At 41.2% G+C, this 15,832-nt stretch overlaps 1 protein-coding gene across 4 annotated transcripts; it reads left to right on the forward strand.

The window, feature by feature from the left end:
- The first annotated feature begins 1,529 nt into the window (after positions 1–1,529).
- Positions 1,530–12,474, forward strand: dpf2l (D4, zinc and double PHD fingers family 2, like). Of its 4 annotated transcripts, none has more exons than XM_023959084.2 (11): positions 1,530–1,672; positions 2,475–2,635; positions 4,261–4,368; positions 4,522–4,721; positions 5,212–5,304; positions 5,933–6,017; positions 6,464–6,598; positions 7,210–7,341; positions 7,438–7,550; positions 10,071–10,152; positions 11,029–12,474. In XM_023959084.2, the coding sequence occupies exons 1-11, from the start codon at positions 1,641–1,643 to the stop codon at positions 11,112–11,114; spliced, it is 1,227 nt and encodes a 408-aa protein (XP_023814852.1). In that variant the 5' UTR covers positions 1,530–1,640; the 3' UTR covers positions 11,115–12,474. The 4 variants fall into 4 exon arrangements, with proteins under 4 accessions (XP_023814852.1, XP_023814853.1, XP_023814854.1 ...); XM_023959085.2 differs by having other exon boundaries at positions 4,525–4,721; XM_023959086.2 differs by lacking the exon at positions 6,464–6,598.
- The last annotated feature ends 3,358 nt before the right edge of the window (positions 12,475–15,832 follow it).

Here is a 15,832-nt window from a genome sequence, read left to right on the forward strand (position 1 = left end):
AACACTCCACAAATGCTCTTCATAAACCATTTTGTGGCATTCTTTTAGTTTTGATTTATTTATCAGGAATAATTAGAATATTTGAACTATTAACAAATTATTCTGCTGCCCTTTAGAGACAATGTTCTTGTTGCTTTGAAAGTAATTATTTTTACTCTTGTATTCCACAGATCTATAATATACATTTTAGTTTCTACAGTCAGTTTTTCCCCTTAAATGGGAAATTTTCATTTCTTTTGATGTCTGATTTCCAGGTTGTACAACAAAATGAATTTTATATTTTTATACCTTATCTGCTGCAATTTATGTTGGCCTCATTCTTTTATTTTCTCTGTTAATCCATATTAGCTGACACTCACAAGATGACAAGCTGACAACATGATTTCCTGCTTTAAAAAAGGTAAAATGTAAAATGTCTGAAACAAGTATTTTTGCATGAGTTTTTGTATAATTCATTTCGTTTTTTATTAACGTCATGATGATGCCTGCACATTGCATGTATGGAAACAGATGGTTAAATGACTAACCCATGATAATTACGACCACCCACTTCCTGTCACAAACTTTGTTCTGTTAGATAATAGTAACTGTAGTAAAGATTTATTCATAATAATTTGCTCAAATAGGAACCTGACCTCTTTTTCTTTTTACTTACAAATTGGTGGGTTTCGGTGTAATACCTGTTTTCCTATGTCTCCACACAGTAAATGGTGTATAAAACTATGAGAGAACTGTGGAATATACAAAGCAAGTTTATACACAGAGATGCATGAGTGTTTATGCAAACAAAAATCTGTTTTTATGTTTACAAAACTGTGTTGGGATCATCCATGTTGTCTGACCTAGAGACTCGGGTACTGAGGAAAATACAGGAAGCAGAGCTGGAGGTGGGAGAGATGTTCTCTTTGGGAATTACAAGGATGGATGGATTTCAATTGTATCATTTTATTTACCTGCAATGGCTTTTAATGGAGTGCAGGGGTCACTGTATTTTGGATTAGGAAATGGTTTATTTCAAGTAATCAAAACAAAAATTAAACTAATGAAGACATGATGAAGATTGAGTACATTGGAGGGAAAGCGCATATCAAAGGATTTGGAGATAAAGTCAGAGAGGCCAGACTGAGATGGTTTAGACATGTCCAGAGAAGAGACATTAAATATATTGATAGAAGAGTACTGAGTCTGAAGCTGCCAGGCAAGAGGTGTAGGAAGACCAAAGAGGAGGTTTATGGGTGCAGTGAGGGAAGACATGAAGGTAGCTGGTGTTGGAGTAGAGAATGCAGAAGCCAAAGTTAGATGGAGGAAGCTGATTTGCTGTGATGACCCCGGAAGGGTCATGATCATGCTGACTGCTTTTAATGTCATTGTAAGTGCAAATAGTGACAATGAAGACATGTCTATCTCTGAAATGTAATCATATTTATTTATTTATTTATTTATTTGTTAGCAAATATAAATGATAATAAATTGAATTAAAACTCTTGGTGTATATTTTTTTCTATCATTAAAACAGTATGAACCACACGTGGATGTTGTTTTCTCTCCAAGCATTGTTTATTTAAACCGCTAGGGGCAGCATCGGCCACCAAGGTCTGTGCGCAGGCGCTCTCGTACTTTCAAAACCGCAATAAGCAAATATGGCGGCGGCCGTCGACAGTGTAGTGAAAGTGTAAGTTTACCTTTATTTACTGTCAGAGCAAAGGCTTATCATTGGTTTCTGTTGTTCGGTGGTCTGAATGTATGATTGTACAGTGGTTAAAAAAATTCCACAAACTGCACGCGCACACATCGAATACAATAATTGTCCCCTGAGAATTACGTTATCGTTGTGCTAGCTTGTTGTTAGCTCTATTAAAAATAAGCCTGAAAAGTCAACGTATGGGACCAATTCGGTTCACGTGGGCTGTATTTACGACGGCTTATTTCCTTAACATGTATAAACTAACCTTAGGAAGCTATTTGTGAATCGAGAAGGGGGTTAATTTGTCAGTATACCTAGAGGTTGGTCGGCGCTTTGTTTCTAACAATTACCCTTTTGTTCTGACAGTCCTGTGACATCACTTTAATTCAGGCTTTTGTTCCATTGTCTTCACTTGAAAACATCTAAATAACTCTGGTAACTTAAAGTAAGAGCACATTTGACCAAATACTCGATGTAAAGAAGCTTTATGTTGGTCATTCATTTGTTTTCACTGTTTCTTTGGGTCAAATTCTTTGTTGAAATCATAACGAGAACATAATGTGCTATATTTTTGTTGTTGCATATTTATGTTGCATAAAGTGTTTATTCAGGAAGTCAAAAGGGTTTTTATATTTATTAACATTTCAAAGACAACACTAAGAAGATATTGATCATACGGTATTGTTTAAAGTTGACATTTTTTACTCTATTGTTTAGGTTTACAAATACAGATTTGGAAAGAAACAAACTGCATGACATAAATGAAACCTTTTTGACCTCTTCATTTCAGCCTGGGAGAGCAGTATTACAGAGATGCCATGGAGCAGTGTCACAGCTACAACGCTCGCCTCTGTGCCGAGCGCAGCATCCTCATGCCTTTCCTGGACTCTCAGACTGGCGTAGCCCAGTCCAACTGTTACATCTGGATGGAAAAGAGACACAGGAGTGCAGGTATGGAATAGCATGACTATGATCTGCTCTGTCAACTCTGGGAAGGTTTCACGCATGCTTATCTATAGCAAAACCACATTAATCCTATTTAAGTTTGGAGTTGTCTGGTATGGAAGCGTATTGCATAAAAAAGAGGGGGTGTTCTTGATTCAAATGTTTTCCATGATTTTTGTTTGAATATTGTTAATAACTACAAACCATATAACCTCATCTGCTCATGCAAACTACAAGATGAGGTGCAATTAAAAGTCGAAAAGCCACAATGTGTCTGTTTGTAGATATGATCTGTTTAGTTTATGTGCTCTTCATAATATCGCCAGTCTGTTTTGTGTTTCCCACTTTATCTGCAAACATTGCTTTATTTAAAGTGACAACAGTGCTAAGAACAGTAAATAAACGAGTCTGTGATGGCAGTCTTTGGTGAAGATGATGTTCTGAACAGGTGTGAAAGTTTTTCAGTGACCACTAAGATGTTAATCCCTCACTTCCTTGAAGGAACAAATTATGAATTTCTGTCTTCTTCATTTTGTCAGGTTTTACTAAAGAAGGACAAAAAAACATTATTTTTTTTAAATTCTGTTCTTGTTTTTCCTTTTTTATCTGTCTTCCAGCACTTTTGGAAGTTTGGCAACAAATGTTTTGCTTTCTCTTTGCCTTTTCCTCTTTTTACAGCCCGTCGGATCACTGCGCTTCATTTGACCACTTTTTAAAAATTGCTTTGAATCCCGATTTAATCTCTGGTAGCGTTGCCAGATAGTCATGGTTTTCCAGCCTAAAATTCATCTAAATACCACCAGACTCAACAAATAAAATACACGTAAAATATGAATTGATGATTAATTGGCATGGTTTATTACTTCCTGATTTGATTACAAGTCCAACTTTAACACATTTTTAATGACTTTACATCCACCATGTTTGCAGTCAGTCATAGAAAAACACATAAAGGACTCCTGTTGAATTTTACAAAGCAATGATGTTTTGTTAAGAACAATCAAAATAAGGAAAATGAAAAAAAAAAACAAATATTTTCACTTTTCATGAATTTAAGTGAGAAAAAATGAAAGCAAAAATGAATCAACCCAACCTCACATGGGATTGTGTACAGCAGAGCTCACAGCCTGCGCTGAAACTAGACAGGAAATACGTAAAATAAAAGCGATTTGAGGATAAAATGATTAATATGGTTTAATCAAACTGGATTTCTGGAACAAGGCAGTGTGAACACACTTTACTTTACTATGGATAGACTTTAAATCTCATGACTGCAGGTGAGGAAGATGACAGGTGAAGCACAGCCTGTCACTTGCCTCACGCCAGACCGCACTTCCCTGCTTGAAACGTGTTTCAACCAGGAACTAAACCAAAATATGTTTGTCTACCGAAAGAAATTTGGCCGCAAAGTCGGAGTAAAAACTACCTTATTGAGCTGGAAACCGCCCAGTCTGGCAATGCTGCCAATCTTTGACTGCAATACGCTTCCATAGTATGGACACAAGTCCTAATTTATATTTCTAAAAATGTCTTCCAATGGGATTGTTATTGCCAAGGATTTATGCCACTTTTTTCTTTTTTAGTATACAAATATTTTATAATACAGATATTATTCAAATTTGCCCTCCCAGGCCTTGCTCCAGGTCAGCTGTACTCTTATCCAGCCCGTCGCTGGAGGAAGAAGCGGCGTTCCCACCCCCCTGAAGACCCGCGCTTGGTCTTTCCCCCTCTCAAAGCAGGTACCACCAAGGCTTGAAAAATTACTTGTTAGAAAAAGGTGTCCGGTCAGTTTTATCCTAAGTGATGACTAGGGAACAATAATACATTGTTTACTTGATTGTCTCTGTTTTCGTGATCTGTAAACGCGCGCCCGTTGTTTTCCTTGGTTTAAGCAGCTGATTTGGAGCTGGGGCTGAAGCGGGACGCCTTGGGAGCTGTGGATGGAAGCAGCTTGGAGGCCTTACTGAAGGGAGAGCCACTCGAGAGGAGGAGCGGGGTGTCGGACATTCGGGGCCCCGAGGACGACACGGCGACCGTGGAGCCCGCCGCTGCATCAACAGTTACTCACACCTCCTCTGGGCGCATCCGAAAGGTTAGACGGAAGGGTTCAAAGGAAGTACACAAAACAGCTTATGAAAACACAAGTTGGTTAAAGACTGAATGAATTTAGTCAGATGATCATATAAATGGATCCCTTAAACATCGGAGATGCTGGCGGCCTCACCTAAATAACATGCTCTTTGACATACCGTAATTCTGCAACAATTTAAGCGATCAGCATGAATCGGCTGATTCTGGTGCACAGAAAAGCAGATTTTCATATTTGCTTTGCACCGATATGTAACACAGGATGAGTTGCAAAGCCGCTTTTGTCCATTTCAGATTCTGCTGGAGTTACATTGAGTGCGTAACTTGTTTAATTATTACGGTAGTTGTAAGAATGTCAACTAAAGCTGCAGTGTATGTTTAACAACCACCTGTCAGCTAAAGCTTCAATGTTAAAGGGTCAAAGAACAAGCTCTAAAACATTATTGGTTAAAGTTTATTTAGTTTTACACAGAGGATTAATTGTTTTGCTGCAGAGAGTTCTTGACCCTGAAGACTACTTGGATGATCTGGACGATGAAGACTTTGAGGACGAGACCCCTAAGAGACGAGGCAAAAGCAAGTCCAAGGTAGGACTGGCTTTAAATAAATTACATTGAATAGATCTTTACTTTGAAAATCCGTGTTTGATTCATGAAATCTATGACTCAGATTTCCTTTAAAGGGATTTATTGAAATATTTTGGGCTAAAAACCTTTAGTTAGTTTTAATATAAGATTTTATAATTTTGCAATGCAGTTTGACTTTTTTTCAGTGTAACCCTTGTGCTATCCTGTGGGGTCCAGATGACCCGATCCTTTGTTATCCCTACCATGACAAAGGTGGATAAAGGTGAAGAGGATTTCATGTAATCCATGGACACCAGTGAAAATCACATATCATTAGCGCACTGTCTAGTGGGTCTAGATGACCCCACTCCCAATGTTAAAGTGGCTAGGATAGCACAAGGGTTAAGTCACCAGTTTAGTGTTTTGCTTTGAAAATAAGTTTGGTTTAAGCAAAATGGATAACTGGAAGTTCCAGCTCTCGTCAGGTGAGTTTCTGATGTGTTGTTTCATAGAAAAATAATAAAGCCTAGTTTAAAAAAATCATACAGTTGTGAAATAGTTTGTTAGCTTAAAACCCATGACTGTGAAGCTACGTTATATTGAAATAGATGTGTGTAATGCTGTCTGTGTGGGGAAATGTGTTGTCTAGAGTCGAAGTGACAAGAACGGCAAGAAGAAAACGGAGGCTGCAGCGGCGGCGCTGGAGGAGAGGGACAAACCCTACGCCTGCGACAGTAAGTATAGCAAGCACCTGTCAGCGGGAGACGCTTTGGCTTCTTTTCCCCCCTGAAAGACCAACCTTCTGCCATGCATGGTGTGATCTGAAACACTCCACATGGAATTACATGGTGTGATGTCGACACGGGAAAGGTCTCTGCTCTGGGCGCCTTTTTTTCCTCCTTTTTTTTTGTCTTCTTTTCTGAGATGGTGCTCCTTGTGTGTTCTGTTGTGCTCTGCTGGGTCCAGGTCAGTGTGTTGGTCTATGCGTGTCCGTCCAAAATGCCTCATGTCAAAATGAGACGCAAACTTGTTGCAAACGCTGGCTTCGGAGGGTTGAATGGCGCTTTTCTTCCTTGGCTCCTCCCCCCTTGGCATTTTAAATATATATTTTTTTGGAAGGGATTCAGACTTGGCTGCCATCGAGATAACCCTTTTGTATGACGGTGTGTGTGTGTATCAGTCTGTGGAAAGCGCTACAAGAACCGTCCTGGCCTGAGCTACCACTATACACACTCTCACCTGGCAGAGGAGGAGGGCGAGGACCACGAGGAGATCGAGGCACCACCCACTCCTCGCCAGCCTGAGGAGCAGAAGAGTGAGTCACGCTCTATTGAGGAGAGATAAGGACGGGAGGTGTGGTTGCATGCCATGTAGCATGTGTGTGTTTGTCCAAGGAAGTCCCTCTCCTCTTTTTTTTAAAATTTTGTTTTTTACATTTTTTTACTTTTTTGTTCGTCATTTTTGTCTATTTTTATTTTTGATATTTATGATTTTGAAACCTGAATTCTGGATTTGACTGAATGTTGACTGAAACGTATTTGCACGGCTGGCTTTTTATGAGTACATTTTTTATAATCAAATCATCCATATCTTTCTTAATCATCCATTTAAAAAAAATATCTCCACCCCTGGAATTGTTTTTCTTGTCATTTTTGCGGCTGCATTTGTGTGTTATTCTTCGGAGCATGAATCTGTGGGCATTACGAGTCTCCGTGATCACAGACGTGTTGCTGGTCTAGTCAGTTTATTTTAAATCTTACTATAAATGACGCAGGGTTTCTTTAAGAACCACATATTCTAAGGATAAGCTGTTGATCGGGTTTTCCTTGTTAGCTTAAAGTCTTGAGGCGGCCTTTATGCACACAGCTCCCTGGCTTCCAGGAACACTTTTGAAACACTTCTATTTTTCTTTCTATCTTTCCTCAGCAAACAAGAAGGGGCCCAACGGTCTGGCCCTGCCCAACGATTACTGCGACTTCTGTCTGGGAGACTCCACCCTCAACCAAAAGACCGGCCAATCGGAAGAGCTGGTGTCGTGCTCGGACTGCGGCCGATCAGGTTTGAGCACACCGCGTTTGCTTTGTTCTCAAGTCAGTCGAACTAGCAGCAGACATGGAAAAGAATGTGCTCATATGTCCTCACGCCTTCTTGAAGGTCACCCAACATGTCTGCAGTTCACACCAGTCATGATGGCTGCAGTGAAGACCTACCGCTGGCAGTGCATCGAGTGCAAATGCTGCAACGTTTGTGGAACCTCAGAGAACGATGTGAGCCTTCTTCCTTTTTCTTGTTTTAACTTTCAGAGTTACAGAGAATGAAAAGATGTCAAACAGCAAACACATTTTATGACCTATTAAAGAAGCTTCATTGTCTGTTTTTTTGTGACATTGGTGCGTTTTGATCTGTGTTAATAACACGCTGGCATACAACTGGCCAACAACATTGAAAGGTCGTTTAAAAGACAAAACCCTTTAAGAAAAAGAGGGAAAACGTTTTCTAAAATATCTTAATTTTGATCTTACATTATGTGACCAAAGATTCAAGTGTTCTACATTCAAAACATTCAAATATTCATATTCAATAACGAGTCACAAAACTTCGATTCATCAAAGTGCACATGCGTATATGAGGCTCATTTAGTAAACTCAAATAAGAGAATAATGAAAAAACCAAGTGAGCTAACTCAGCCTAAAGTAACAGGCAGCCTACTGTGGCACAGAAAAAAGTAACTTTAAATAAAACAAAACAACCTTTTTTTTTTTTTTTTTTTTGCTGGCATATGGCAAAGAGTTATTTTTTAAGCTCTATCTGCACACCCCCTCAATATGTCGTAATTGTATATTTTTCGGAGGGACTTTTAATTAAACCAGTGTCTCTTGTTTATGGCGTCCCTGCTGTTACCTGAATGTGGCATTAAATGGGGAGTTGTTGGAAGAGGTAGAGTGTTTTCAGTATTTGGGGCCGTGTGTCTGTGTGGATGGTGGAATAGGGGGTGAGGTAGAGTTTAGAATGAACAAAGTACAAAAGATATGGGTGGTGGGGTGGGGGTGGTGGTGAAGAGAGTGTTTGAATGTAGGTCACTGGGAAAGGATGCGAAAAGAAGATTGTATGAGGGTGTGGTGGTGCCTGCAGTGTTATATGGGGCTGAGACATGGAGTCTGAAAGTGGTGCAAAAGAGGAAGCTGAATGTAGTTGAGATGAGATGTTTGAGGAGTATGTGTGGTGTGACGCGTATGGATCGTGTGAGAAATGAAGTTATCCGAGAGAGAATTGGTGTGATGCGAGAGTTTGCTTTTAGAGCAGAGCAAAAGGCACTGGGGTGGTTTGGACATGTTGAAAGAATGGAAAGGGAGCGATTGGTGAAAAGGGTATATGAATCTGATGTGAGTGGAGTGAGAATGAGAGGAAGACCGCGAATGGGATGGACAGAGGGCGTAAGAAGAGCGCTGAATGCAAGAGGGATGACTGTGGTGGAGGGGAGAGAGGCTGCTCAGGACAGGGATGGGGGGAGAGAGTTTGTGTATGAATGAATGGATGGGTGTAGTAGAGGTCTGGTCTTGGTATGAAGCGGCAAGGGGAAACCAGCCAATGCTAAAAGAATAAAAACACTGAATTTATTTCTAAAACATGTCTTCATTGTGACGATCAGTCTCTAGTGGTAGTCAGAACCCAAGGGCAGCGAGCTATGTGTCTCCATATGTATGGCATGTTTCTGATAGTTATCTAACATGGAAAAATTCAAATCAATCTGAATCTGTCTGTTGCAAAACCAAGAAATGTTGTATTCTAAACAGACATGGCAAACGTAAAACCAAATGTTTTCACAGTTTTCCCTCTTGTTTTTTCAAAGTGTGCACAGCCTTTTTCTTATGAGCACATGTTTCATTTTGGCAGTAATGTCACCTCAAAGAAAAGGTTTTAGTTTAGTTTTCTGCTGCAGTTTGGAAAAAGCCACAGAAAGGAGAGCTTTTTTTTGTCGGGGGATGCTGCTTCCTGAAACGAGCATTAAAGTAAACCAAATAGCCTCCTTTCCAGGCCCAGACACCCAGGGGGTCACGACCTTCCAGGTCTCCCACATAAAGGGGACTTTCTGAGAACTGACCTCTGGTCTGGACCATCTGTCCTGTTTGAAAGCAGCCTGACACAATATGCAGTGACTGGGTAATTCAATCCAAGTCCATCTTCAGGAGTTTAAGGGTTTATTATGTGAAATGTAATTCCAAGCCTTTGCTTTAGGGGAAGAAGTCAACTGACAAAAAAGTGTTTTATTCTGTAGCTGTTAAAGAGGAGGAGGAAGAAACGCACAGCTTTTAATACAAGCCTTCAAAATAAAAGTTCCAGCGATACATCACTATATAAGAAGAGGGTTAAAGGATGAGGCGCTCCACTTAAATTAATGAGATCTCAGGAGAATCTTCCCAGCAGGAAGAGCATGAAATCATTTCCTGCTCTCCTTTAACAAGGGTCATCTCATCGTGCTCTTCCCCTGAACACTAAATGTCAGCATCATCCATGGAGGTGAAGGGAGGATGCTTTTAGGATTACAGGCAGAATTATTCAATCTAAGAAAAGACGGATTTCTAAATCGGCTTTTTGTCACTTGAATGTAGTGCGGCAGCAGTGAAACGTGTTGCTGGTGCAAAGCATTCTGGGAATCAGGGTTAAGGAAACTTTATGCATAAAATTTCTACAAAAATGCTCTGTTAGCAGCTTCTTTGCAAAGAAAAAACCTTTCTTTTTTTAATGAGGTTTGTCACTAGTGGGCTTGAACTGATGTCTGTTCACAGGACCAGCTGCTGTTCTGCGACGACTGTGACCGAGGCTACCACATGTACTGTTTAACTCCGCCCATGACCGAACCACCGGAGGGTAAGCCTGTGCTTCTGTGGAGCAGATTGGAAAAACCGTGTGTGTATATGTGTGTGCGGTGTTGTTCTAAAGGTCACTGGCAATGCAGCATTCATTTAATTAGTCTGAACTATTGCTTCATCCTCTAATCCTTCGAGGACAGATCTCACAGAAATGATGATGAAGACGTGTGACCTTTAGGACGGGCGCCATGCAGCACAGGTGCTGTTTTTCAAAACCTGTGTGCTCGGCATGCTGGGAGATGAAGCCTGAGCCTGATAGTCAATTTAAAGAGGATATAATTATGTCCTTCAGCAGTCCTGGACTGTGAGGACCAGATTGTTTAGATCTCACTCTAACACATACTCAAAAACTCACCAACATCTGCACACACCTAATACTCGGGTAAAATGAATTTTGGGCGTAGTGAATGACATCACATCGGGCAAAACCATCAAAAAGTGAATGGCGCCAAAATCTATTCTGGGGGTCAGAAAAAGGGAAAAAAAGTCATAATCATGTAACAAAACCAAAACACACTTGTTAGGGATATCCCAAGGAAGTTTCGAAATTATTATGGGATGGCCAAAGGACCTACAGTTTGGGGGCAATTTTTTAGCAAAGTTTGAAATTGGACATTTTTTACATTTTTGCACAATATGGGAAAGGAAAACTTTTGTTTGAGGGGTCTGCACAAAATTACACACACACACGCTGCCAGGTTAAGTATACAACCACACCCGAAGTTATATTGACCTTTGACCTTGGCAAGAAAAAACACCTTTAGTAGCAGATAGAAATTTAGACTTTGAGGGATTTCAGTCTATTTTCTCCAAACTCTTCTGACATGGGTCCAACTTTTCACATGGAAACTTGACACTCTTGTGTTCCCTGCAGGGAGCTGGAGCTGTCACCTGTGCCTGGCTCTCCTCAAGGACAAAGCCTCCATATACCAGCAGAACCAGAACTCTGTCTCAGAGTGACTCCTTGAATAGAAGCTCCATCCCGCAGCAGCAGGTCCACTACCACCGATCAAAAGTGTCAACCTTCTCAGAGATCACGGAGCTCCAGGATCCATCTAGGCATAGCGGAGCTAAATGACAGACATGTTTCACGAGGTTTTCTTATCACAGTTCTCGCTGGGACTTGGAACCAAACGAGATCTCCGATCAGAACCCTCTTGTTTAAAATCAATAACCGGCCTGGTCTATCCAACATGAAACATATCATGTGTAAACACAGTAAATGCCTGGACTGTTAGAGCGGCTGCAGTGACCGTCCAGCGCTTTTATGGGAGCTCCCAAACCAGAGTAGATGGTCGCCGCAGGTCATTTTATCAACGCCAATTCACACTGACACGCTGTGGACTGTTGAGACCATGGTTTTTTCCTGCCAAAAGATCTATTTTTACTCACCAGAAGCAACAAGAGACGCGTTCACGTGTATGGTCAAAAAGTATTACTGTTATGTTTTCTGGGTAATAGTGCGCTTTTGTTGTGACATTTCTGTGTATTGTTGTCTGATCCTTTATAGAACTGACTGTATGTTTTGTAGTGATGAAGCCTGAGAGCATTTAGGACACATCAAAGCTGTTCACCCCTCAAATATGGGCGGTGATCCTCAAAAGCATCGCTGATCTTTTTTTTTTTTTCATTTTTAGGCACAAAGGTGACAAAAGTAACACAAAAGCTTACTGTATTGCTTCATCGCACATGTTTTTAAATATTTCAATCATTTTACCGCTTTTCTAAGTCACTTCAAATTTCTTGGCTATAAACTTTTCTTTTCTTTTACATTTTAATGGTATTGTCCTATTTTAAAAGCCCATATTTCCTTGGGATTCCAAGTGCAGCTCTTTTCTCTTAACTCTAATCCCACTACATGAATCCTGTCATGAGCTTTTAAATTCATGTTTGAGCAGCGTCACGGTTTCATGTGAAACTCCACACGTTTACAGCTGTTGCTGCTTTGATCGTCTGTCACTCAGAGGCTGATTTGCATGCAGGTTGCACCTGGATGAATGCACACAAACTCACAAGTGTTTCTTCTGGTTTTCCTTTATTTGATGTATTTTTAACATTTTGTATTACTCAATGTTTCATTGTATTGGGAGTTTTTTCTAGTAGTTTTGTAAAGTCTGTTATATAGCAAATACTTCCGTCTCCAGCTCCTGATGCATTCTCTGTACTGTATCCACCTTTTCTATTTTTGTTATAACTGTAACATGTTCTTTTTTTGGGGTTTTATTTTTTTTTGGTTAAATTACTCTTTGTTGTACTAATTTTTATTTTGTCATTGTTTTGTTATGAATGCCAGTTTAGCCTGACTGAAATAAAATCACTTGTCTGTTTTGAGTCACTTTACACACATCTTTTTCGCTACAAAACAGTGGAACTCTCAACACACAAATATATTCCAGATTTTAAGAAAATACAATATTGGCGTATTGTTTAACAGTATATAGCATTTTAATATATTTACAGTAGGCCTAATATGCCAACATTAAAAATATGGAAACCGAAGAAAATCAGGGACATTACAACAAAAAAATGTAAACTTTAACACAACTCTAAAGAAATTGCTGAATCATATTTTAACTGTCAAATTTTTGAAAAAACCTTTTGTCTCTCTGCCAAGACTAGCCTGTATTGTTTGTGCACCCTCCAAAGATCCTAAACCCAGCATTTAAACAGCGTCTTTCCCCCATACAGATGCCTTGAACATACACGTCTTTGTGTCTTCTTTTGATGCCCTCTCTTTTTTGGGTCAATAAATTCTCCCCGTTGTACTGGCTGCTCTTATTCTCAGTTGTCCCAAACTGCCCACAGCTCCGTTTGGCTGGAGGAATGTCATTGGAAGGGTGGCTCACAGGGGCAGTGGAAGTGGCGGTGGTGATGGATGCTGGGACAGTAACCAGCAGCGGCATATGCCAGCTGTGGCGGTTTTGGCTGAATGGATCTGGCGCTTGCTGGGGTGGGAGAACCGTGCTTGTTGGTCTGGAGGCTCCAATATGGTCTCTACAGGTTTATGTTTTTGCCACCCCTGTTGCATTTTGTGGTAATTGATAAAAGTGAAGTGGGACTGAAGCGCTTGTGCTTTGGTTATGCCATTGCACAAGAGCGGTCTGGTTGCTTCTACCGACTGCGTTGGTTAAAATCCGTTGCTTGATTGGAGGATGAGGGACCATTTGACAAGCTTTGTTGCTCCTTCCTCTGAGTACTTTTGTAGATGTCACAAAGCCTGACAAACAACCCAACAGCAGTGTGGCCATTGATCTGGAGATCTGCTGGAACCAATGACTGCTTTTTTGGTGCTGTCTACCCCAGCTGTGAAAACTGCTCTTTTTTTTGGTGACCTGAAGTGTCCTGTCAGTTACCATTCCTGATCCTGTGCTAAATATTTTATGCGGCCTTTGTCAAACTGCTCAGACTGGGTGTGCAGCTCAACCAGGTACTCAGCTAATTCATCCACAAACTTCCTGCCAGGGATGTTATGCTGTTCCATCGCCTAAAGATAAAACCTTTTTCCATATCAGAGCTTTAAATAAGAAGGTACAATCAGGACCATAAATATTTGGATGGACACATTCTTTCTAATTTTGTTTATGTACATTACCACAGTAAATTTTAAATCAAACAACTGTTTAAAAATGCTTTAGTTTTTCACATTATTATGCAATCTTTTTGTTCAACCCATGGAATAAAAGTTGAAAGTCTGCACTTCAATGGCATCTGAGTTGTTTTATTTCAAATTCCCTGTGGTAATGTACAGAAACTCGACTAGAAAAGAATGTGTATCTGTCCAAATATTTATGGTCCTTACTGTACCTCAGTCAATTTACATATCAGAGCTAATATGTGCCCCTTTTAGTATTCCACTCAAGAATTTCAGTATAAACTCCAAGAAAATCTTTTTATATGTATTTAAAGGGCCTATATCATGCTATTGCTGAACCGTCCAGGGTAAACTATATAAAGTACATATATAAAATAATATAAAAACTAAAGAACAAATTTTTAATGAAATATGAGTTATTTTCAGGTTTTTTCCTCCCTAGAAGTACAACAACTCAATATCTGAGGCACTGGCTTTCTCTCCTTGTCGTCATCCTGCTGGCCTCAGCAGCGTATCTGCGTCTCGCCCACAAAAACAAATATCTGAACTTTTGCAAAGATGGATGTTTCTCTTTGCATGTTGTGCCTATTAAAGGAAAGATTTTTTGCCAATCACCGCCAGCTCCACTTTGAAGGTGTGTGTGTGTGTTAGTCTGGGGGCGGTGCCAGCAGTTTAGACTCTTCTCTACATCTACATCTACATCACAATGTGAGAACCCACTCGGTTTTGTGGGTTGGGAGGGGTTGGTGCTCAGAGAGCTGGTTTTTATACTCAGAAATGCTTGAATGGATCAAAATACCACTTTGGGGTTTCTTTTTGTGAGGAATTTACATTATGATACACTTAAAAGGTCAAAAAAGTTGATTTTGAATTGATATAGACCCTTTAAGATATGAAAATCTGCAGCCATTGAACTCTTATCTAATCTTGCATATGTACATCTCATAGATGCATTTCTCAATAAACAAAAACAAAACAGCTGATAACAATTTTTCCACAACTGAAGCCTGAACATTTGGAGACCTGTGGGGTCCCCCCCACACGCCCCGCCCCTTTGCCTGTCCATCCATCCATCCATCAATCTTCCTCCGCTTTACGGGACCGGGTCACGGGGGCAGCAGTCTAAGAAGAGATGCCCAGACTTCCCTCGCCCCAGCCACTTCCTCCAGCTCCTCTGGGGGGACCCCGAGGCGTTTCCAGGCCAGCCGAGACGTAGTCTCTCCAGCGTTTCCTGGGTCTTCCCCGGGGCCTCCGCCCAGTGGGACATGCCCGGAACACCTCTCCAGGGAGGCGTCCAGGAGGCATTCCGACTAGATGCCCCAGCCACCTCACCCATAGGTGAGTATTGGAACGAAGATCAACCGGTAAATTGAGAGCTTTGCTTTTTGGCTCAACTCTCTCCTCACCACAACGGACTGATACAGCGACCGCATAACTACGGATGCTGCTCCGATCCGCCTGTCAATCTCACGATCCGGTCTTCCCTCACTCGTGAACAAGTGAACAAGACCCCTAGATATTTAAACTCCTCCACCTGGGGTAAGGATACTCCGCCCACCGAGAGATGGTAAGCTACCTTTCTCCAGTCGAGAACCATGGCCTCAGATTTATCGGTACTGACCCTCATCCCAGCCGCTTCACACTTGACCGCAAACCGCCCCAATGCACGCTGGAGGTCCTGGCTCGATGACACCAACAGGACAACATCATCTGCAAAAAGCAGAGAGGAAATCCTGTGGTCCCCAAACCAGACTCCCTCCGGGCCCTGGCTGCGCCTAGAAATTCTGTCCATAAAAACTATGAACAGAACCGGTGATAAAGGGCAGCCCTGCTGGAGTCCAACATGGACCGGGAACAAGGTCTGACTTACTGCCGGCTATGCGAACCAAGCTCCTACTCCGGTCATACAGAGACCGGACAGCCCTAAGTAAGGCTCCCGGACCCCATACTACCAGAGCACCCCCCACAGGATACCACGGGGGACGCGGTCGAATGCCTTCTCCAAATCCACAAAACACATATAGACTGGATAAGCAAACTCCCACAATCCCTCCAGCACCCTAGAGAGGGTGTATAGCTGGTCCAC

This window comes from Oryzias latipes, chromosome 10 (assembly GCF_053564925.1).
Source record: "Oryzias latipes strain Hd-rR chromosome 10, Olatipes_Hd-rR_3.1".
Taxonomy (NCBI): Eukaryota; Metazoa; Chordata; class Actinopteri; order Beloniformes; family Adrianichthyidae; genus Oryzias; species Oryzias latipes.